Raw genomic sequence first — 22,945 nt, forward strand, 5'->3', positions numbered from 1 at the left:
TGCTGGCATCATGCAATGGTTTTCCTCTTAGGTCCCGTTTCTAGGTTTTGCCAGCGAAGCCTGTGGACGCCATCGAAGCCATTTTATCCATGGCAGTCTTTTCTTTTTCGAGTCTAAGCCAACGGGATGTCCATATTATATCTACATTCCTTCCGATTTGCCGTCTATTCCAGCTCAATGGTGCCAGGGGGCTTGGAGGTCCTAGAAGTTGATGTCAGCTGACGGAGAAAGGATTATCAGTTGAGGAACTTGACTTACAGATCGTAGACAACACGGGCCACGCCCTCGACCTGGTTACAGATGGCACGCGAAACATTCTGGCGCGGAGTTAGTATCAAGGGTATGGGGGTGGAGAGATGCTGAAGAGTGTGGCTAAGGGGGGATGGCATACCGCGAGGAAGGCGTTATCGAAGTTAAACACCTCCGCACTCATGAAATCCTTCGTGCGGACAGCACGGAGAATGACAATGTAGCCCCAAACACGCTGGTCACCAAAGACGCCAACACTGCGGTTAGTATCAAGACCAGCGAAAGCTTGGGATATCTAGAAAACTATGATTAGTTTGGGTCTTCCGCTAATTTTGTCAATTACTGACTTGGTCGTAGAGGCCAGCCTCCCGGATCATGCTGATGAAAATGTTGTCGGCTTGGCGGGCAATCTCAACTCGCTCCTTGGTAACGTCACCAAGAATACGGATGGCAATTCCGGGACCGGGGAAGGGGTGTCGGCCGACTAGTGACTCGTGGATGCCGAGTTGACGACCGATTGCCTGTTGTTTCAAATATTAGGTTTGAACAGAAGATATACCGAACCAAGACCGTCTTACCCGAACTTCATCCTTGAAGAGCATTCTCAGTGGCTCGATAAGCTATAATCAACGTGTCGTTAGTCGTCTGCTTCTGTGGGAATCCGGAAGGAAAACTTACACGCAAGCCTTGCTAAAAGAGCAGAGTTAATTTGTCACTAAATCACTCGAGTTGCATTAGACTGATTTGACTTACGCCATTCATCATACGCTGCAGCCGAGTTAGTTAATATACTTTTGCTTGGCCAGGAGGCTGTCACTTACCTCAGGCAGACCGCCAACGTTGTGGTGGGCTATCTCTGCTGTTAGCTCACGATCTCTGGAACTATTTTTCTCTCCTGATATTTCTCAAATGCTTACTCTTAATAGTAGCAGAGGGACCACGGAAACTCAAGGATTCGATACTGAGACACCATTAGCATATCCTTAGCGCTGAATCCAGTGTAACTTACACATCGGGGTACAAGGTTCCCTGCAAGAACCATTCAACCTTGCCGGTGTTGGGGGTGTTCTCTGCTTCCTTCTCAATCTGTGCTATCTGTTAGCTAGTCATTTGTAAGACATGAAAGAGTGCGCATACTCTAATAGCCTCTTGTTCGAAGAGGTCAATGACTTCAGCCTCGTCAGCATCATTTTAATAACCAGTCCGCGATGGCATTGGATACGCACAAGTAGATCCAATGATCTTTCTCTTCTTTTCGGGGTCAGAAACACCCTCCAGACGACTTAAGAACAAGTCAGCAGCATCAACAACGGTGAGGTTGATGCCGAGGTGCTTTCCGAGGTTTTCCTTGACCTGCTGGCTCTCGTTGAGACGCAAACATCCGTTATCGATCATGATAGCTTTGAACCGATCTCCGATGGCTTCCTGCATTAGCTTTGCGCCCACAGTGCTGTCAACACCACCGCTAACAGCTCCAAGAACGAGGGCTCGGTCGCCAACAAGCTCGCGGATACGAGCGATCTCGAGCTGGACAAAGTCGCCCATTTGCCAGTTTGCTTGAGCTCCACAAATTTCAATGCTGAAGTTGCGGAGGATCTCGTTTCCGCAGGGGGTCTAAATTTTGATGTTAGGAAAGATTATGCAGGTTTTATCGGGGCTACAGACGTGTTCGAGCTCAGGGTGGAATTGGACGCCTATTTATGTCGCGTCAGTAAAATATTCAAGCACGGATATGAGATGAAAGGCAAACGGACCGAATATTGGCTTCTCCTCATGGGCGATACCAGCGAATTCCGAGTTCTTGGTAGCAGCAATGACAACGAAGCCCTGGCAAAGTCAATAAGAATAATCCGAAACCAGGGGCCGTTGTATCTTACCGCAGGAAGGCTAACTAGCTTGTCGAAGTGAGACATGAAGACGGAAACGTCCTCACCCAAACCAGCGAAGAGTCGGTCCACATGAGCGTTAACCTTAGTGACCTTGACATCGGCGTGACCGTACTCTGCAAGCGAAAAGTTAGAGGAGTTTTAAATGGTTTGAAAAATGATCTGGAAAATGACAAACCTCGGGCCTCTCCACGAGCAACGTTCTTGGAGTCGATGCGCCATGCGATCTCTTGGCAACCATAGCTGATGATTTGTATTAGTATCATACTGACATCGGTGTTGGAACAACTCGTACCAAATTCCCCTATACCTCTGTGTTAGTTCATCCTCAGAGTTGAGAATATTATAATCTAAACTCACAGAATAGGGACATTCAAGTCAAACACGGCGGGGTCAACATCTGAGCAATGAGTATAGGCAGCATAACAATCGGGTAGCGAAAGTCTTACGGGGCGAGCCTTCGTCGTAGACAGAAGAGGGACCTGGTGGTCGAGTCAGACCTATTCTCAGCTCATATTTTATGAGGAAGCATACCTCCGGAGAAGATAATTCCCTTAGGCTTCCATGTCAGGTCGGCGATCTTGGTGGTGCACGGAAGCAGCTCAGCGAAAACGCCCAGGGCGCGAAGTCGGCGCAGGATAAGGTGACTGGTTTGGGACTTCAACGAGAGTAAGCTTTTGTTATTTGAAGGGATCTAAAATCTGTGCAGCACGACGAAAGCTCTTTTATCGACTTCGTGGTTCAAAATTGCTGGAGCAAGCCGAGGGAGGGGGGGAAGAGGTTGGAGAGCTACATACACCGAAATCGAGGACGAGAATTGTCTAAAGAGCCAATTGTTAGCCAATTCGATTTTTCGCATTTATAGATCATTGCGCCTGCACGATCTATCTGGCGAAAATTGGTTGCAAGTCACGGTGAGGTAGAATAAGTGAGTCATTCTACCCCTCCATAGGAGGTCGTTGGGACGTACGTCGAAGTTATTGTGCGGCGTCTCAGCCTCGAGAGTGCGAGCCATTGTATCCGTAGTCCTGACGGTGAGCCAAGAGGATTGGGAGTTATCGAAAAGGGGGTCTGGTGCCGAAGAAAAGTTGAAGGTCTTGAAATGAGAAAAATAAGTTTGTACAGAAAAAAGTTTGTTATCTAATCTACGGAGGTGGGGCTCCTGCCGTTTGCGAGTCATCAGGCCTCCTGAGCTTAAACAACTGACACTCGCAAGTGCGAACAAGCACAAGAGAGCTAATCAGTCTTATATGTCTCATAATAAGCATATTATATATCACGACTAGCCCCAATGCTCGGAGAAAACAGTTCGTTCGCAGATAACCGCGTATTAGATCTTCAGCGCCACCATGCAAACGCAGAGATACCAGTATGCAAGGACTATTCGACTATTCTCCAGGCTGGCAAGAACTTCATTGATAATCACTTAGCCCTATCATTGGTGACTGATTGATAGATCTGAGCAGAGTTTTCCGTGTCATACACACCGCGGGTCTCGAACTGACTGAGAAGAGATCGGACTGATATGGAGCAAGAGGAGTCTGACGAGACATATGCGACATACACTGTATTATTTCAGCGGCTAACTAGGGACTTCGCCCTAGTTTGCTCTGAAAATTATAGTCTACAAGATCGAATCGGGTTTTTCCGTCTCAAGTCGGCCATACATCGCACAACTCGCCGTGCTTCCGAAACCCGACTGATGATTGGTCCGATAAGCCAAGTGGACCGTTGGAGAGCGGGGAAGTATTTATCATCACGTGCTGCTGGAGAGATTGGCACCGTGTTGCCATTTGACTCACTGATTGCGACTGATCGTTAATTCATTGAGGCCGCTGCGCTATTGTAAAGTCCCGGGCTTGCTTGCTTTAGTTAGGTCAGGAGGTATTTTGTTTCATGGCGCCAGCAAACCCCCCCAACCGAGGCCTCTCCGCTGCTGAGCTCGGGAAACGGCAATGTCTCAACAGGCGCAATTGATATTCCCCGTGAAGAGGCAGGGCAGATTGGGCAGCCGGAAGATGGCCAAACCAAGGATAACTCTCCGGATGCACAGAAACAGCTTGTGTTAATCATCCCTGCTGTATCAGTCGGTGTATGCTCTCATCATCCCTGAAGTTGCCCGTTCCGGTGCGGCACAATGTCCGCTCCCCGGCTAATCAATTGAATGTAGGTATTCCTTGCTGCAGCGGATCAGACAATTATTATGGCTAGCTATGGGCAAATTGGAAGTGATCTGAAAGCTTTGAACCTTACAAGCTGGATTGCCACCTCGTACTTCTTGACCTTAACCTCCTTCCAGCCATTGTACGGCAAGCTGAGTGATATCTTTGGCCGGAAAGCATGCCTCCTTTCTGCTTATGCCATCTTTGGCACGGGATGTCTTTTCTGCGGACTAGCGCAAAACATCTATCACCTCATCGCAGCACGGGTATGGTCTTTAACTCTTGCCTCGCCTCGGCTTCACTAACACAGTCCACAGGTTTTCCAAGGCATTGGAGGAGGTGGCATGACGACGGTTGTCAGTATTCTGATGAGTGATATTGTTCCCCTCCGTGATCGAGGCATGTGGCAAGGTATTATCAATATCATTTGGGCCACAGGATCTGGGGTGGGCGCTCCCCTTGGAGGAATTCTAGCAGACTACATCGGCTGGCGCTGGTACGATTCATTTTCTCAATCTGTCAGACCCCGCAATAATCTAACATGATGCTGACAGGGCGTTCCTGGCGCAATTCCCTTTGTGTGGCTTGGCATTCGCTCTTGTGACCTTTGTGCTCAAGCTCCCGGCGCGAGAGGACACTCATTGGAAGGCCAAACTGCGTCGGATAGACTTCCTTGGTGCTATAGTGCTTGTCGGTGCTGTCCTTGGTGTTATCCTCGGGTTGGATCGCGGAAGTAACGAATCTTGGACAATGCCTTTGACAGTGATTTCCTTAAGCGCATCGGCTGTTCTTTTTGTGGTCTTTGTGCTGGTCGAGCGATACCTAGCCTACGAGCCTTTCGCCCCTGGTCACATTATTTTCGACAGCACACTCTTTTCTCTTTACAGTTGCAACTTTTTCAGCTTCGGTGGTTGGCTCGCCGCGATATTCTATATTCCACTTTACTTTCAAGCTGTTGATGGAGTTTCGTCAACCGGCGCTGGATTGCGTCTCATGCCCAGTATCCTAGCGGGGTTCTCCGGCTCCTTGTTCGCCGGTTTGATGATGCGATGGACTGGAAAGTATTATTGGCTCACCGTGGCTGGATATACCTCAGTAGTGATTGGGACCTTCTTGGTATATCTTTTCTCCGGCGGTTTGATCCGCAGTACCATTCCCATGGTGCTTGGAACAGTCTTCGCTGCCTTCGGAAACGGAATTGGTGTCACTACAACACTGATCGGACTGAGTGAGTCTTCCTTGATAGTCTGAGAAAGCGTCTCCCTACTAACCTTCTCACTAGTATCCAACGCTGCTCCTGAGGATCAGGCAGTTGTGACCGCTTGTTCGTATCTCTTCCGCTCTCTGGGGTCCGTGATTGGGCTCTCGTTATCTGCGACTGTCGTGCAACAACTGCTCCGTGATCGGCTTTTATCCGCGCTACATGACAGCAAGAATATTGATGAAATCGTCAGTGGTGTTCGCCAGAGTCTTGACTTCATCAAAAAGCTAGACCCAAACGTTGCGGAGATTGTGCGCGACTGTTATGGCTGGTCAACCAATAAGGGATTCGCCTTCTCTGTCGGCATCGTTTCTTTTGCCCTGTTTTCCAGCTTCTTCATCCGCGAAGCCAAGCTGAGCCGCTAAATTCCTCCAGGTCCCAAAGGACTTTCGGACAGAAAATCTGTCTTCATTTAGCTGCATCGGCACCGAGGTTGCTAATCCTCCCCATCGAAAGTATTTTGCTTGCAGTGCCATTAGAACGATAGAGGCAATAAGGGTGTTCATCTAGAAATAGCTTTTCAATATGGATACTTTCTTTAATTGAATACTCTAAGATTGATCTCCCCACCACATGTATGATCTTGGGCGCGGTCCCATGAATGTGGGTAAGATCGCGTATGGCATCTCATTGGCTTCCCGACCCCGTGACATCTGAACTTCCACATCAACAATTTCCTCTTTCAACACACCAGTTGTCTGTATCCTCCGGCCCCTTTGGACTGCTTTGAAAGCAGCCCAAAATCCTCAGAGATCATCTCTCTTTTACTCTCCCAGTCCCACGTGGAATTCAACCATGATCCTCCACTTCTAGCCGTGACCGCAACGCAGCTTCCAGCTCAACCTCCGCAATGTCCGAGCCGCACTCCGCGCCGGTCTCGTTGGCGCGATACCGCCCTTTCCTTTACCTCTTTACTGGTGTCGCAGCTGCATATACCCTCGTTTACATACGGAACCATATAATCTCATCAAGTCCCTCGGAACCCCTGCTCCGCCGCCGAGGCGCCGTACGCCGCACAAGACGAACTGAAGCCGACGAGCTGGGAATAGCTGACACGCCCTCGTACCGCGCGATAACCCGCTTAGATCAACTGGAACGACAAAACGGTGTTTATGGAACATTTCGTGTTGAGACGCATGATGGCCGGAGAGTGGAAAGTGGACTTCTACCTTCTCTGCTGGGTACCCCCGAGCAGTTGGTAGAAGAAGTCGGTATGTTGATGGAACAAGCAGAAAGCATGCGCGAGACAATGGAGGATGCTTTCCTAGAGACCTTTATGGCTCTTGAATTTCCTCCTTCCCATACACTGGAGGAGGGATCGGCTGAGAGGACGTATTTCATCGAGCAATTACAGCGTCGGGGGGATCTCGCGCTCCTGTATTGATCGAGCTCTTGCTCGATTCAATGCCGACGAGAACTTTGGGGATGACCTGCGACAAAGGCGGAACGGTACCCACCGCATCAATATTGCTGGGTCTACCAACCATGATGGGGCCCTGCTCGATGCAGCAGCACCGGACGGAGGCGCGCAAGAGGCGGAACAACCTCTCCAAACTCTTGATGGTGGAGAGACGGTCGTTGATGATCAGAGCGTTTTCTCTTGGCGCGACAGCCATAATGACGCATCTCCGACACGCGAGGGCCAGAATCTCCTCAACTTGCTATACCATATCGCGGAGGATCAGGCACGGCGAGATGGGTATATTCACCGTGGAGTCACTTGCAACAGCTGTGGCGCTATGCCGATTCAAGGTATCAGATACAGGTGTGCTAACTGCATTGACTATGACCTCTGTGAGACGTGTGAAGCTATGCAAGTGCACATAAAAACCCATCTCTTCTATAAGGTTCGGATTCCAGCTCCATTCCTTGGAAACCCACGACAGTCACAACCAGTTTGGTACCCTGGCAAGCCGGCAATGCTTCCTCGAAGCCTTCCACGGCCGCTTGCCAAGAAGTTCAGTCGCGAAACCAATTTTGAAAACACCGAGCTAGATGCTCTTTGGGACCAATTTCGTTGCTTGGCAAACTACGAATGGGCCGATGACCCTAACAAACTGTATATGGCCATTGATCGCAAGACATTTGATCGGTGCTTCGTTCCTCACACCTCTATTCGCCCGCCTCCTCCGAGCTTGATCTACGACCGCATGTTTGCTTTCTACGACACCAATGGTGACAACCTTATTGGCTTCGAAGAATTCTTGAAAGGGCTGGCTAGCCTCAACAACAAGAGTAATGATGAGCGATTGCGCCGTGTCTTCCGCGGATATGATATCGATGGAGATGGTTATGTGGAACGCAAAGATTTCCTTCGAATCTTCAGGGCATATTACGCTTTGAGTCGAGAGTTGACTCGCGACATGATTGCTGGAATGGAGGATGACTTTCTCGAAGGTGGAGCGCGGGACGTTGTTCTTGGTAGTCAACCAATCAGTTCCGCTTTTCCAGGCAGCATTCCGTCTGGTGATGCATCGCGCACTGGCGAAGGCAAGCGTCTGAACCAGGACGGTGATATGCAAATTATCGATAACGAAGGAGTCTTGCGGCAAGATAGCTCCGATACTGCTGATCGCCACTCGATCGTAGGTGAGGCTGCAGTCCGCCATCAATTTGGTCGAACACGACCGTTGTTCCCATCCACCATACGTCTGGCGAATGCCGAGGGTGGTACCCAGTCGAGTGCCCAACGGGCTGACGACGAAGATGAGGGAAATGACGAAGGGGATGACCCAGATGCCAGCGAGTCTGATGATGATTCCGGCTCCTCAGGAATAAGTGGCGTCTGGCCTCCACCAGAGCATATCAGCGAAGAAGATATCATTGACGCCCTTGGAACGTATGTACCCCCTCAGGAAATCAACGACCCTATCGATAGGGCCCGTGTCGTGACAGCCGTATACAACAGGGTACGCGACGAAGACCAAAGGCGGATCGACGACGCCCGTCGAAATGGAATCGACGAGCGCTGGCGACGGCGCGCTTTTTACACCGATGAGGAAGACGGAGCCACCATCCCCGATGGATATCAACACGATCCGTCTTTCGACGACTTAAGTGACGACGACTCAGATCACTCTGCAGACTCACACCCGCCATCGCCAAGATCTCGCTCTTCGTCAAAGGTTCGATTCCAAGATGACATTCCTACTGACCTTGATGATATCCGGTCCAACCCTTCGACCTCCTCGAGGAGTGTAACTGTCAGTGAGCGATGGGGTGGCTTTGAGATCCCAGAAATGGAAAGAGATGTCGGCAAGGAGATTTTGTATCAAGTTACACAGCAAGGGTTTAATGAGCTCCTCGACCTTCTGTTTAAGCAACAGGAAGACCTTCTCATGGAGGTTCACCGCACACGGGCCGATCGGAAGACCTGGGCCAAAGAGATCGAAATGGTGCAAGCTTCCCCGCCTCCGAAACCAGAGCTGAAGGAGCCTGTGCAGGCGAAGGACGAGGAAGAGCTAGAGGCTATTACAAGCGAGAGATCTCTGGATGATTTGCTCCAACGCTCCGGTTACGCTATTGCAAGTCCGACTTTACCAGCGAACGAAGGCCCCGTTCTCGCGCCCCCTTCAACACAAGTGTTCGACTCAGACGATGATGTCCGGCCAACGCATTTGCCAAATGTCGATGATCAAGAAGGACTGGGCCAGGCTTACTCTTACGACATTGAGACAGAATCGGCTTCGGAAACTGGGTCTTCCGATTCAGATGAGGAGGGTTCGGTTGAATCATCTGATGAGGAGGACGCCGATGCCGACTTCCAGGAGGGTCCTGATATTACTTTCGAGAGTCCCGATTCCAATCTTGAAGAAAGGCCCGGGTACGACCCTACAATGCCACAGTTCCGCCCTGAGAACGATACACCTCGAGCTGTGCCTGTCTTCCACACCGAGCCACAGGTGTGGGTGGAAGCAAATTATCACGACACCGAATTTCTCCATTGCAACCCTACCTCGAATCTTTCAAGTCGGCTTCGTCTCGCGCCTGATGATACACCTTCTTTACCTGCTCCATCTTCACCTCGCTCCTCTTCCTCCGAGGCTGAAGCAACAGCCCCTAAACAACCTCCATCTCCCATGCAGCCCCTCCCTCCTCCACCCAAAGCAGTCACTTCACCCGAAGAAATCAGCGCCCCGCGAAAGCCCTCGCCCAGGTTCTAGCCCGATGGGCATACTTGAATCAAGTGGAGCGTGAAGCCAAGAGTCGTGGCGGCAGTGGCGCCAAACTGAACTTCGAAGAGTTCCAGCGCCGAATGGCGGCTGATAAGGGCCGCCGGCTCGCGTTTGTGGTAACTTGGATTGAGATGGCTAGTTTCTGATTGGCGTGGCGCGCCTGTGTACATTATTTATTCTTTTACCAACTTGGACCAAGAAAAGTCAATACTAACGAGTAGGCGAAAATCCACAAATCGATTTTAATCCTGAAAGCGAAGAGTCAACTTTTAGAAGATTGAAAGGAGTTCAGGTTCAACAAGTAAATATGGAACGGAAACCCTTAACAGGGATGAAATTATTCATAGATCGCTAGATTCATTCCTCGGCGAAAATAGGAGGAAACCGATCCTGCATCTTCTAATCTTGACCTTTCTCGACATGTGCACCCCATACGATTATGCCGAAGGTCCCACTGCGACTCAGGTGTACCCGTGAGCACTGGCGTGGAAGGAAGGCAGTTGATTGAGCTGTTTGCTCCTCTAGGGTGGGAGAATATGTAGTATATTATATGAATAGCTAAACCATCTTTCGAGGTTGTGTAGGTGCCTTCAAAGGGTGCCCGTATTTTGCTTAGGAACTTGCATCCTCTAGCGCGTAGTAGATTGACTAAGTTTGTGATATTTGGTCCAGATGGAAATGGTTCGGAGGAATACTAAGCCAATTCCTTTCATACATCAATGTCTGAGGGTTCCAGCAATAGCTCGGAAGCCCTGAGCCCTGACAATACTTCGACCTAAAAATGAAGGGGAGACCTATAACTCCATGAAAATATTCATAGTACCGTCTCTATTACTAGATAAGGCCTTTAAAGACGTAAGCATCCAAGTCCTGTTACTATGTGGGTGTTACAAGACAGTTAAGATATACTTAGGGTGGTAAGCGACTAAGAGAAGTATCACCTCTAAGGGCTTGCTTACGAGGACTAGTTAGAAGTGCATAGCGAGATGACAGCTTAGCGATAAACAAATCCCTTGCTTACCTGCCCTAGACCACACTTTTGCTTCCCCATATTTTCTGAAATTTGTGCTGGCATACTGCAAAGAAGAAGTCATAGTTCAGGTAAAGTGCGAAAAAATTCTCAAATCCATTTAGCGCTCTGAATTATCCAAATGAGTTGCATTTATCTTTCTCTTCTTCCACGCGAGGATATTTATCTGCATAGGACACTGCCCTGTATCACTTGCTAAAGTATAGATCAGTTCCTGCTGTGATATGTCTAGGATGATATGAACGTGGATACGAACGGGAATACGTTTGGATGCCAACCACAAACCGCCGGTGATGATAAGCGACACACACCCAAATAATATAACCCACTTCCAATCAGGATTATTCTGAAGGAGGTTTATGTTCATTCCAAACAGGCTCTCGTGTTCTGATCAGTCAAAGTCATCAGGTACTTGGTGTCAGGGTTAAACCGCTCCACTTACTGAAACAAACATCAGCGGTAGGAAAATGAACTAAAAATATTGAGATTTGATTATTAACAAGCCTCGCAAGCGATGTTAGAGAATTCGCTCACAGAAATCCAGCTCAGACGTTTAAAGCTTGCCGCCTCCTTTGTAGAAACCCATGCAAGCTCCTATTAGATTTAAATTAGTGTCCGCAAGGAAATTTCGAGAGCCAGCATACAATTTGTAGAAGATCTCGTACAGCCTGTTCCATATTGTCAAGCTTCGTGGTCACCGTCTGCTCAAGTTCATCGACAACTTCTCTAAGCTGTGATTTACGTTCTGTTTGGAGCGAAGCATTAAATTTCACCACGTCAAGGAGTCCTTCAATGTGTGATTGCAGACATTGCCGGAGCTCTGCACGCTCTAGAGCATTCTTGGCAAGCTCATCGACTAAACCGTAATTTCCACCACGATTTTTGAGTTGATCATGTCGCTAGTAGAAATCACCATGAATCAGTTCTGTGCTTTATTTGGCTGGAAGTGATTAAGAAGTCCAGTAAACTCACCAACTTCTCAATCCTTGCATTTTCATCAGAACAGGTTGCTCTCCATTTGTGGTACAGAGCCTCAAGAAACAGATTGAAAAAGTCAGAAGGATCACTTGGAACCCAGCCGCTTGGAAGCATGCTGATAAATCCATAAGCAAGGCCTTCCGCTGTCTTCCTGCTAATCCAGGCGATTCCCCATGGATAACCACCTTTGCCTTGTTGATATGGAAAGGTCAATGAGATATAGGTTACCAACCGATACCCAAAGTCTTTCTGAGCACAGTTCCAATAATAGCTTTCGCTGTTGAGCTTGTCACGGATGTCAAGCTCCTGTGGTAAGCGAGACCATATCAAGGATTTCTCGCAAATACTTGAGATATTAGGGAACACAATGCCGATTGTACAGTAGATTAGAGTCTTACTTACCATAGTCTTGCCTCTTTTGCTCTGGGCAACCAGTCGCATTTGAGCTTATTAATTGACTTCAGCTCAAAGCCACGGTTTTGGCTCATCCTCGTGATTTGGATCCAATAATGTACTTTGTTTCCCATCGCGAACCATTCATGTGACCGAACAGGTTCAAGAACTGCCGATGGAGCCTCGAGCAGTAGATCTATGATAGCTTTGTTCCGCACTTTCAAAGCATATTGTAAAGGGATCTTGCCAGTATGATCTACGGCATCCAGCTTTGCATTAGCTTTAATCAAGGCCGCAATAAGTTCCTTGCTTTCCTCAAGACATGCAAGGTGCAGAGGAGTTCTTCCGTTCTGGTCTGGCTGGTTGGCTTCGTACCCCGCCTGAAGAAGGGTAGTCACCAAGCCTAACGCCTTCTCTTGTTCGATTGAGCTTATACCTTCGACCAATAAATGCAGGGAAATTGTGTCCCCGTCTTTCAATAAATCAATCAAGGCATCATTGCCCCTCTCCAATGCCCAGATCAATGGAGTCCGGGAAAATGTGTCTCCCGTTCCATCACAAATGTTTATGTCCACTTTATCCGCCCTTTCTTCGTCATTTAGAAAGCACTGTATAACTTCGTTGTCGCCATATTCAGCAGCCCAGGAGAGCCAGTTGCGACCGCTTCGATCTTTTTTATTTGGAAGTGGCAAGGCCCAGACCAAAAATTGGAGTGTGAAAGGATTCACCGTCCCACCAAGCATTGGCCAGCCCAATTGGTTTGGAGACCGGATAAACTTATCATACCTTGCTCGAAGAAACCGCCAGAACCCTGTATGGCCTTCGTTGTCGGGCACATGGGGATCCGCTCCATGTTTAATGAGTAAAAGCATGATCTGGATGTATCCGCGCTCTGCAGCCAGGGAAAACGGAGTACGACCTTCTTTATCTTTATGGTCCACAAATACTTCTGGTGCTCTGAGTAGAAGCTTTACTGTCTGCTCATGGTCATTTGCAACAGCCCAGGAGAGTGATGTCCACTTCTGTTCATCCTCTGAATTGATCGCTGCACTTGATTCGAGTAAATGGTTCAATATATTGGTTTCACCAAGTCGTGCTGCCATGATCAGAGGGGTCTGGCCAGTCGCATCTCGAGAGTCTACGGAGATTCCCGGGATCTCGAGTAAGAACTTGACAAGGACGTCGTGGCGCTTTTCAACAGCCCACGCTAGCGCGGACCACTTTTCTATACCAAGCGAGTTCACATTTATTTCGGCATCAAGCAGTCCCTGTAAAATTTTGGCACTTGGTGACTCTGCTTCAGATAACGGAGGTTGCATCGTTGGGGAATTTTCGGCAAAGAAGAGCTCAATTCGCAGCATTATTTCATTTAGTGCATGCATATCTGCACCTGCATCGATGAGAATCTCGGTCATATCAATATGTCCAAGCTCTTTAGTCTGAGATAGAGGAGTACGGCTTTCTATGCGATAGTTCACCAGACCGTGGCCAACCTTGAGTAAAAGTTGAGCTGTAGGTATATCGCGGTGAAAAATGGCCCATAGTAGGAGGTCGCGTTCAACCCCAAAAATAAGCCTTCCTTTGGACTGAGCATCGAGCAGACATCTTATGATTTTAGCATCTCCAGTCTCCGATGCAATTGCTAAAGGTGTCCGGCCGTCGATATCTTGATGGTCGCTGTTCACGCCTTGAGTTGACAAAAGGTAGTCCACCGCTTCAAGATGCTGCCTTGAAGCTGCCCAGAATAACGGTGTCCAGCCTTTTGAGTCCGCCAAGTTTATATCAGCATTAGATTCGACGAGAATTCTTACATTTTCAACATTCCCAAGTTCTGCCGCTAGTGACAACGGAGTACGGCCTTGGTTATCCCTCTCGTCAAGAAGAGCCCCTTTCTTTATCAAGAGTCTCAATGAATAAGTTTTCCGGTTCTCAACCGCGAAGAATATGCTTGTTCGGCCATCTGGATTGCACAAATTCAAGTCAATTCCTTCGTGTCGCAAGACCTCAGCGAGCACTCTCGATTCCGATGTCGCCTTTGCTAAGAGCGAAATGCCGTCTATATGAAAGTTGACGTCAATTACTGGGTCTCTCAGGAGATTTTGAAGCCTTTTCCTTCGCATCCCCTTTCGGGGGCTCCTTATCATGGAGGTCACCGTTGAGAAAAGTTCCCGCTGAAGTTCGGCTTGGCTATTGGCATTTTGAGGAGCGTCATTATCACACAATAGTGGATTCATTTCTGATAGGTTTCTTTTCGTGAAGATTGTTACCAGAGTCAATGAGTCGCTTTCTGGAAGAAAGAACTACAGTCCCTGAGACTCGGCGGGCAGTTCGGCGGCTGACTGAGATCGCTTTGCTGCCTGAAATCGAACCCTCTTCTGGGTAGCCGCAAATGATTTTAGGCTGGGAATCGTAGTCTAGCTGTGCGGTCAGATACGGCATTTTGCCAAAGAAGGTCAAAGCGCCTCTTTTCAACGCTAAATGGCTTTTTCTTTCTGTCCCTCTTGAGAAGAAAGACGCGGGTCAGCTGCCAAGTTTCACCGAGGGAAATATAAGCGGACTCGTGACATGAATCAACGGTGGGAACTTGTCGCTGAAGGCTAATGTATAGCTTGAAAGGTAAAGAGAGGAAATAGGCGGTATCGCTAGCAAACCAAACCCCGCATGTTACGAATTCTTTGGTCTGTATGATCCCTGTTGACCGTCGATTATAGGTGGCGAGAGAGGGATAATAGCTGTCGTTGGGGCGAAAGAAGTCCACTGAAATCCATTCCCAGCCAAAGCGCTTGTTTCGGCCACTCCGCTTTCAATGAGCATCTTCACGTTCGCACCCATAAGTTTCATATAGACCTATGCTTCTTCGAAGGTTTAGCAACCTTTTTACTTTCGATCTAACTCGGTCATGCGAGGACAGCCATTGCCCCTGTCGTGTCGGTCAGATCAAGCTCGGATTACTACCAACGAAAGGGAAACTAGCCACGATGAAAATATTATCGGCTGCTCGGCACGCTCCGTAAAGATCATGCAATCTCCCTTGTTCCGCCCACGCGTCTGTTTTGTGGCATGATTCAACTAATCGGCCTGAGGCACGCTTTCATGATTAGAGCAGGATATTAGCAGAGTTACTGTATCGATTAATACCAACCCGATTCAAGTCATCTTGCATTAAATGTGTGATAGGCTGCAATTTCATGTCAGAAGACATAAATCTTATTCGTTAAGAGAAGCAGGGCGTGCTCCGTGGGACATAATATTACGAAAATCCACCCTATAGCTGTTCCAGTCACCCGGGGCCACAGCTACTCTGGGACTTTATAGGCACTTGGCATGCTGTAGCTTTGGAAGACCCTGGCGATGGCGGTGCGACAGCGTTAGCACATGCAGAACAACTCATACCTGCATACCTGAAATCCCCCCCTTTTTGCTGCCCAAAGAACTAGGCAGGCATCCCGCTGCTCTTAAAATTCTCTTACATTGGCCTCAATTTCCTCTTTATCTTTTGTCCATATACTTCCGGGACCGATGGCGAAGAAGAAATCCAAACAGCGTCAAACGCAAAAGGAACTCGTGAGTCCGATGTCTCTCCAGATATCGCCAAAGATCGATTATGTCCAGCCTTTGTCCTCGGAAGTGCTATTTATTCACTATATCCAATTCTGTCTGAACTTTTTGATAGACAGTACGAAGCTCCATACATAACCGCTAGAATCGGGAAGAAGGAATATTGCATTCCCAGGTATTTTCTTCAGAAATGCCCACAACTTGAGTATCGCCAGTTTTACTCTTCATACATCACCCTGTCTGACATTCACGAGGACATTGGTCATACTTTTGTGCATTATCTATATTCAGGATGCTATGAGACAATAAGGTCGTCAGTCGAGGACGGCACGTCTGATGTAGCGAGAGAGTATAAGAGAAGTGTTCTGGTTTATCAGGCATCCAGGACATACCAGCTTCCTGCTCTTGAAGCCTTTGCAAGGAGTTACATAGAACGGTTCGGCGAAGAATTGTCTATGCCTGAAATACTGCGGACTACAACGGAAGTCTTTTCAAAACTCCCCGACGATGAAACTTGGCTTCCGAAGTATATCGAAAGAAACCTCTGGCAGTCTTTGACTTCTAGTACGTCAAAATTTGATCTGGACGAGATTTACAATGCTCTCGGTCAGGATCATCATTTTGATAATTTTGTGACGAAAATGATGCTTGAGATACTCCTTCGTCCCCAGGAAATTACCTCGCAGGACGGCAAGACTCCCTGCGAGCAGATACACAGTCAGCAGGAAGAGTGGAGCACATCAGGAGACCAACCCCCGAATATATCAACGAATGGGCGACATTATATGGATATACCAACAGAGAGAAATCCTGCTTTTGAGCAGGATGTTGCCTATGAGCCTGTTCCTGCCGAGGAGTCTCTTCCTGAGGAGCCTATTCTTGAGGAGCCTATTCTTGAGGAAGCTTTTGTTGAGGAAGCTGCTGTAGACGAACCTATTGTTGAGGAACCTCCCGCCGAGGAGTCTCTTCCTGAGGAGCCTATATTTGAGGAGCCTCCTGTTGATGAGCCTGCTTCTGCCGGGGAGCCTCTTCCTGAGGAACCTCCTGCCGATGAACCTGTACTTGAGGAGCCTATTCCTGATGAGTTTCTTCCTGAGCCTGTTCCTGACGAGGTTCTTCATGATGAGCCTGAGCCTGAGCCTGAGCCTGAGCCTGAGGAGCCTATTCCTGAAGAGCCTCCTGTCGACGAGCCTGGGGAATCCCCGGATAAATCTCTTCCTCCAAGAGTTTCGCTTGAAGATGTAGTTCTATACCGGAACTGGGCGAGGATATCCTCGAAGAAGAGGGCTAAAAGAATTCGAACTCTCGAAGAAAGGGGTCTTCCAATTCCGGAAAAGGACGGTCTAGTTTCCTTCTCCGTGGTGTGAAATATCCTGCCTTCAATACTTTCTCTAGGGCTCTCCATACTCGTTATATTATCGCGGAAAGGTCATCGAGTTATGAATATCCAAGGTCCCAATCTAACTATCTATGGATCACATTGAAGCAGGGCCAAGACAGCAACACGTCCTTACACAAGCTACGGCATACATACAAGGTCGTGAAAAGCCTGAGGCGTCAAATATCAAATACATTTCTTATAGCCACTGATCAGTTATTTGAAGTCAAGCTGTTCACTTCTTCTCATATCCTTCCCTTTCCTCTAGAGGTATTGTCTAGTAAATCCACTCATTTTATCTTCCCCTTTTGCATACCCCGAGATTGGCCTCAATGGGGAAAGAATAATCTACACTCAGCGGGATAACTAAAAATCTTCCGTGTCGTTACAAATTTTGCCTGAAGTAACTTATGTTGTTGACAACAAAGTTCAAGATACTTTGGTCATTTCCTTAAGTACCTGCACAGATGAGACTATTCTATTCTTGTTCCAACGGGCATCAACCGAGTCATATTATACGCACAGAAGAAATCGATGCTATAACGCAAGATCTACTTTCCCTAAAATACACGTATATATATTTTGCGAGTCATACAGATATCCAGGAGAAGCCCGAAAGTTCGATATCCTTACCACATGGAAATGGAACTACCCCTAATATCCTAACATACTACTTGTACAGGCATGTTTGTATATCTTGCTACTAGACATGGATTATATCGAGACCAGAATCAAATCTCACAGAAACTTACAGGGAATCTCTCGTTTTGTGAGATTGAGAACAAGTAGATACGATTGCGGAGCTTTTGCGAAACTTCTAATGGAGTGGGTGTCATTAATAAGCTGATGATGCCTTATGCATCACTGAAGGCTATTATATATTGTTTCCGCTTAATATCATTCTTAGAAGGACACACAGTCTCAGTTGTTGCCTGTTTTTTCAACATATATAAATTTCCATATACCTGTGGTGATAGGGTTTTCGGCGATATGTTCGAATTGTGACAGATCCAGCTGCCGAGACGCTCTCCAGTCAATATATGATATGCCAATAATCCAATATTGATGATCCGTTCGGCGGCAAGGTCATCCCAGTAGCTTTAGAGACGCAGGATGATGTTCCGGCCGATCGAAAATGGATCGTCCGGATTTGATTGGTGCGGGTTTCCGACTCGGGATTTTGAGTCATGGAAATGGTGACTTTACCTGCAGTGCTGGAAGACTTGGAGATCTATCAAGAACGCATATGTCAATTCTTTGCGCTAGCGTTCAAGGACCATTGGTAACACTCCTACTCCGGCGCCAACCACCAGCCCAAATTCCCGTGTGTCGCTTCTTATTTCAGGAGGACCTCTCCAATTCCAGCCATGCTAAAACAGATCAAAGATAAGGAGGAAATGTATAGCTAGATCAGATAGGACATGGATTGAGGAACAGGTATTTAGTCATACTGATGTTCCAAGATCATTTATTCCAATACATCTAGCATAATGTGAAGACTCGAACGAGAGAGAGAATTCATTAAGTCATAACCAGTATGTACTAAAAAAGACTAAGTTCTAAAAAACCAAGCGCAACGCTAACAAGAATGCAATGCCAATTTATGCTGTAGGAACCAGTCCCGTTCCCATCCATCACCGAACGATCTAGACCGAAATGGCTGAGACGGTGACAGTGGTACCCAGCCCCTCTTTGAGGGTGTCTGTCACATTGTAGTTGTTGGCCGCATCCACACCAGTGCGGAAAGAAATGTCCTCAGTGGTGATGGGAGCCTGGGCAGCCGGTGAGATCTCATGGCCAGCAGCCAGTTCTTTCTTGCGGTGCTCTGTTACGACCTCGCGGACAGTGTGCTGGAAGTGAAGAGGGCCCTTCTCCATCTCCGGGTGGAGCAGGCCGTTGACGAAGACACCAGTGTTCAGGTTCTTCTGGGTGTGGATGCAGAGATACTTATCCTCGCCCATGATGCGCTTGTACATATCGCTGATGAGGTTGAATGCCTCGTCGGTGGCATCCTTGTGGCGGTAGACTTCGTATCGCATGACAGACTTGGTAGGGCTAACAGGGGTGAAGCGCTGCATGAAGAAGAAGTTGGGGCTGACGTTGCAGGAGGCGTTGGGCCAGTAGTAGTTGGTGGCAATGCGGAAGCCCTTCTCGATCTGGTCTGGACGCTGCGCTCCGTAGTGCTCGATGGCGCCGCCCTTCTTGGTCTCGACCCAGTAGGAGTTCAGGTCGGCGATTGTGGGGATATCGGGGTGGGCGACTTGGCAGTGGTAGCACTCGTTGTAGTTGTCGGCCAGGATCTTCCAGTTGAATTCTCCTTCCATGTCCCACGTGTGGTCAAAGGTGTAGTCTTCGAAGTTGTAGTACTTGAATCGAGGCTGCATGTCGGAGCCGGCGAAGTCATCTTCCCACGCGACCTCGGGAGTCTCCTTGCTGTCCAAGTTGACCCAGATGAAGCCGTTGTTGTCGATGTGCACGTGGATAGGGAGAAGGCTGCCCTTGTGGAAGGCCTGGATCTTTTCCTGCTCATCCTTTGCGACGATGAATTCGTAGTTGGCAACGTCATACTGGACCCAGTCGCCCACCTTGGGGACACGGTGCTTGTGGGTAGTCAAGAGCCACTTGCGACCAAAAATCGCACGACGCTCAAGCTGGAACATCTCCTCGGAGGTGTACCAGTTGGCAGGCAGAGCGCGGATAGGGGCAGGGCCCTTGGCATCTTCCTTTGCCTCCGGAACAGGGGCGGTGCCAAAGAAATTCCTGAAGAAGGACATTGTAGTTATGAGTGGTGAGGAGCTGAATAAAGCTTTCTTGACTTAAGAAGTGAGCTAGACTTTTTGGAGTCTGGGGATTTGGCTGATTGATTGATCTGTGGTGCTGATGATACTTCAAACCGAAGACATCAGCGGTTCTATATAGCTATCTCACGAGCAGATTGACCCCGGAATCGATAGACCCCACCCGATCCATCCAACGGGTCGTGCTCCTTCATGCCCGATATCAATGACATCTTTAGAAACATACACGCCTCATTGACATCAGGTGGCCAGATACCAACGGGAGTAACGGGAGTTGATATCTATATACCGATCAGCTGATCGGGTGAGCCCCACTGTGGGCCCGAATGGCTGGCAGATAACCACCGCGCGAGCAGCGTAATCTAGAGTTCATCCAGCATAAAGGCAGACGGTCTCAGCCACAGTGGGCAGGCCGGACGTATCCCCCAGTCCCGACCATCCCGTGCCCTATTGCTGGCTTCCCCAGGGATCGAAAGATCTAGGGCCTTGGGAGATCCGGGACCGGCACGGGGCTGATCCGTATCTGTCTGGGAATTTAAACTGAAAAGGGCAATATTTGACTGATCAATGCCTCTGCCGGCCTCTCCTTGTTCTTTCCTCCTGCTGATCTCGAGCGACATCATACATACGTCCGATTCTCCTGATGAGGCTTTTGATAACCCCCGGATCATCATCCGTGAATCATGGCTGCTTTACTCTCCAGGCTCCTTGCAGATGAAGCCATGATGCCCCACAGGTACCTATGGCTTGCACCTAATGCCGAACCTCGCGTGCCTGTAGCAATTCGTCCCTGAATTCCCATCTGCATCAGCAAAGTCGTTCCAAGAAATGGCAACGACCATGGCCTGGAATTAGTTACTACGTCAGTACTAGACCCAAGGGAGCTCGATGAAAGAACAGCTCCCCAGGCCAGATAGGCGGTTCTCCAAAACCGTTCGCCGATAAGGTCGGCGTGGCGCCGTATATCGGAACGGCTCACGGTTCACGGCATCACCGCCCGATCAACAGTTACACTTCCCAAGTAAAGCTTCCCCTGGAAGGTCTGCAGCTTCATGTAATCATGCAAAAGCCAGTCGAGAATAGTCCTGGCTCTGAGTTGGACTGCAATGCTGGATGCTAATATCGGCTCTGGAGTCTACAACTGGCCTGCTCAGCCTGTCTTCGTATTCTACGGTTCGAGATCTCACATCTTAGTGCTTCGGGTAGTACGGGACTTGTAACAGCCACGGAGTCAAGTTACAACGATTGGTCTGAGAAACCAGCGGATACCGTGTTTGAGGCTATTGATTCGGTTACTTTAAGCTTCAGGTGCACGCTTACGCCACTTATCATTCTACACATGGCGTGGAGATAGGGGCATGTGATCCTTCAGCCACCGAACCAATCCTTCTCACCGACAGCATATTGGAGCCATACCGGAAAATTCCGTGACTTTCTATTCATCGTCGATCCTGAAGATAAGACAATGATCTACTGGGCTCTCTTCCTATCAATATGGCCAAACCATGGTAGCCTGAAAATTGGATTCAAGGATTCACATGTAACGATCCTATCTAGTTTATCAGGATAAACCTTGAAAGCAAACTTCATGTCTCACCGCATCTGGGAAGCCTCAGTGCTTCAAAAGAGTGTGATCCTATACTCCAGCTATCTCAGACCCTCCTATACATGAAACTCCGCTATCTACATCCCCACTCTTCAAGTATAATCCTCGTAAGCATAGTTACCCAACCCGCATTTGATCGATTTGAAAACCTTATTACCCAAGCCAAAACCTGGCGCTTTGGTGTTCTTGACACAGCCCGTCCCTCCACGGCCCATGGTGGCTGACTGCTCCTCGTGCGTGCACTTGGCGTCCGTAAAACTCGCACAATGACCACCCGAAGGGCCAGCGGTGAATCTCCACGATCCTGGCTTTTCGAGTGGAGGACTTTGATCGCAATTCCTGTATCCATCTGCCCCCTCTCCAGGCCACCATTGGCACCATAGATCCAAGCCGCTGTCATCTGTTGACAAATTCCCACCTGCTAGCGTGAAACAGACATCGTTGGCATTTTTGTATCCCTGTATCCGATAGTAGCCACTGTCTTTCGCATCAGAGAGTTGATCTCCGCACTTAGTATCACTGTATTTATCAAGGTGCCAGTAATCCGTTGGAAGTACAGGATCCGCGGTCGAGGGTGTGCTTTTCACGGTCGTGTGGGCAGCAGTTGTGGGAGGTGGTTTGGTCGTCGGTTTGGTCAACTCCGTGGTCGTCATTTTCTGGGTAGTTGTTTTATGCGGGGTCGCTTCTTTGGTACCGGCCTTCTGTACAGGAGGGTTGCAATTAGAGAGGCAGTTAGTCGCGGAGCAGAAGTTTGCAGTTGTCCCACACTGGCCCTGCAAAGAACACTAGTTACACGCACAGGGGTGAGTCAAACTTGAATATTTCATTTGCAGGTCGACAAGTCTACTTACACAATCACCTGAAAGACACGGATTCAAAGACGCGAGGGTCGTCATGTCCTTTGGACGTGCTGTCCCGGGCACCTGAGGTCCACAGATAGCGTGGGGAAGAGCCACGGGCATTGGCGGCGCCCCGGGACCAATGCAAATGTAGTCGCCTTGCTTTACATTTGAGCAACCATGCCAATTCCAAGTTTGAGAGTTGTAGGTTTCAAGATTGGCCGTGGTGATTCCATGGGAGAAGGCAATTGTTGTGCAGGTCTCCTCGGCTTGGACCGTGTAATTCGGACAAAGTGCATCCCTTGCGAGCAAAAGCCTTCCATCGGCCAACACCGAAGCTTGTCGAAGAGCGAATGTGGTAGTGGGTAAGAGCGAGAGAGCCTCTATAGATCTTAGGTATAAGATTTCTAGAGCTAATATCGTAAGAAAATGGCAAATGTTGGAAGATCGCATTGAGGCAATTATCGCGGCACTAAGCCGACCGAGACCGTTCTACGGCTTGAATTGAAGTTAAATGTGACCTGAACCTAGCAGAGGCCAGATTTTCAATTATGTGAAATCGAAAGGCTACTCCGAGGATTGGATATGGAATGTCTCTTGTATTTAGATGTCATCCAAGGGTGTGGGAGCAT

The 22,945-nt window shown here is 48.6% G+C and overlaps 7 protein-coding genes across 7 annotated transcripts; 3 read left to right on the forward strand and 4 right to left on the reverse strand.

The window, feature by feature from the left end:
• Positions 1–164: 164 nt before the first annotated feature.
• gua1 (GMP synthase (glutamine-hydrolyzing)) lies at positions 165–3,150 on the reverse strand (the record flags this gene model as incomplete). Its single annotated transcript, XM_058475755.1, has 22 exons — positions 165–201; positions 259–317; positions 392–544; positions 597–770; positions 828–869; positions 928–939; positions 1,003–1,017; positions 1,071–1,099; positions 1,167–1,210; positions 1,259–1,335; positions 1,387–1,418; positions 1,476–1,863; positions 1,915–1,943; positions 2,004–2,076; positions 2,127–2,251; positions 2,314–2,378; positions 2,431–2,439; positions 2,496–2,535; positions 2,585–2,617; positions 2,670–2,829; positions 2,933–2,956; positions 3,106–3,150. The coding sequence occupies 22 exons, from the start codon at positions 3,148–3,150 to the stop codon at positions 165–167; spliced, it is 1,665 nt and encodes a 554-aa protein (XP_058328645.1).
• Positions 3,151–4,011: 861 nt separating this feature from the next.
• Positions 4,012–5,923, forward strand: N7468_006460 (putative MFS multidrug transporter; the record flags this gene model as incomplete). Its single annotated transcript, XM_058475756.1, has 5 exons — positions 4,012–4,227; positions 4,306–4,563; positions 4,615–4,793; positions 4,852–5,525; positions 5,580–5,923. Coding segments are annotated over 5 exons (1,671 nt in total), but the record flags the coding sequence as incomplete, so codon positions are not given.
• A 485-nt stretch (positions 5,924–6,408) lies between these two features.
• Positions 6,409–9,879, forward strand: N7468_006461 (EF hand domain protein; the record flags this gene model as incomplete). The annotated part of the gene is made up of 3 exons (XM_058475757.1): positions 6,409–6,890; positions 6,913–9,667; positions 9,715–9,879. 3 exons carry the CDS (start codon positions 6,409–6,411, stop codon positions 9,877–9,879), a joined length of 3,402 nt encoding a protein of 1,133 aa, XP_058328647.1.
• A 1,247-nt stretch (positions 9,880–11,126) lies between these two features.
• N7468_006462 (uncharacterized protein) lies at positions 11,127–14,368 on the reverse strand (the record flags this gene model as incomplete). Its single annotated transcript, XM_058475758.1, has 6 exons — positions 11,127–11,150; positions 11,206–11,235; positions 11,298–11,357; positions 11,408–11,662; positions 11,736–12,087; positions 12,144–14,368. 6 exons carry the CDS (start codon positions 14,366–14,368, stop codon positions 11,127–11,129), a joined length of 2,946 nt encoding a protein of 981 aa, XP_058328648.1.
• Positions 14,369–15,653: 1,285 nt separating this feature from the next.
• On the forward strand, positions 15,654–17,059 carry N7468_006463 (uncharacterized protein; the record flags this gene model as incomplete). Its single annotated transcript, XM_058475759.1, has 2 exons — positions 15,654–15,698; positions 15,812–17,059. 2 exons carry the CDS (start codon positions 15,654–15,656, stop codon positions 17,057–17,059), a joined length of 1,293 nt encoding a protein of 430 aa, XP_058328649.1.
• A 1,657-nt stretch (positions 17,060–18,716) lies between these two features.
• N7468_006464 (aromatic ring-hydroxylating oxygenase subunit alpha) lies at positions 18,717–19,844 on the reverse strand (the record flags this gene model as incomplete). Its single annotated transcript, XM_058475760.1, has 1 exon — positions 18,717–19,844. One exon carries the CDS (start codon positions 19,842–19,844, stop codon positions 18,717–18,719), a length of 1,128 nt encoding a protein of 375 aa, XP_058328650.1.
• Positions 19,845–21,566: 1,722 nt separating this feature from the next.
• N7468_006465 (uncharacterized protein) lies at positions 21,567–22,436 on the reverse strand (the record flags this gene model as incomplete). Its single annotated transcript, XM_058475761.1, has 2 exons — positions 21,567–22,175; positions 22,326–22,436. The coding sequence occupies 2 exons, from the start codon at positions 22,434–22,436 to the stop codon at positions 21,567–21,569; spliced, it is 720 nt and encodes a 239-aa protein (XP_058328651.1).
• Positions 22,437–22,945: the final 509 nt, after the last annotated feature.

Source organism: Penicillium chermesinum, assembly GCF_028974085.1.
Source record: "Penicillium chermesinum strain IBT 19713 chromosome Unknown utg000005l:1.0-4115287.0:1.0-4118363.0, whole genome shotgun sequence".
NCBI lineage: Eukaryota > Fungi > Ascomycota > Eurotiomycetes > Eurotiales > Aspergillaceae > Penicillium > Penicillium chermesinum.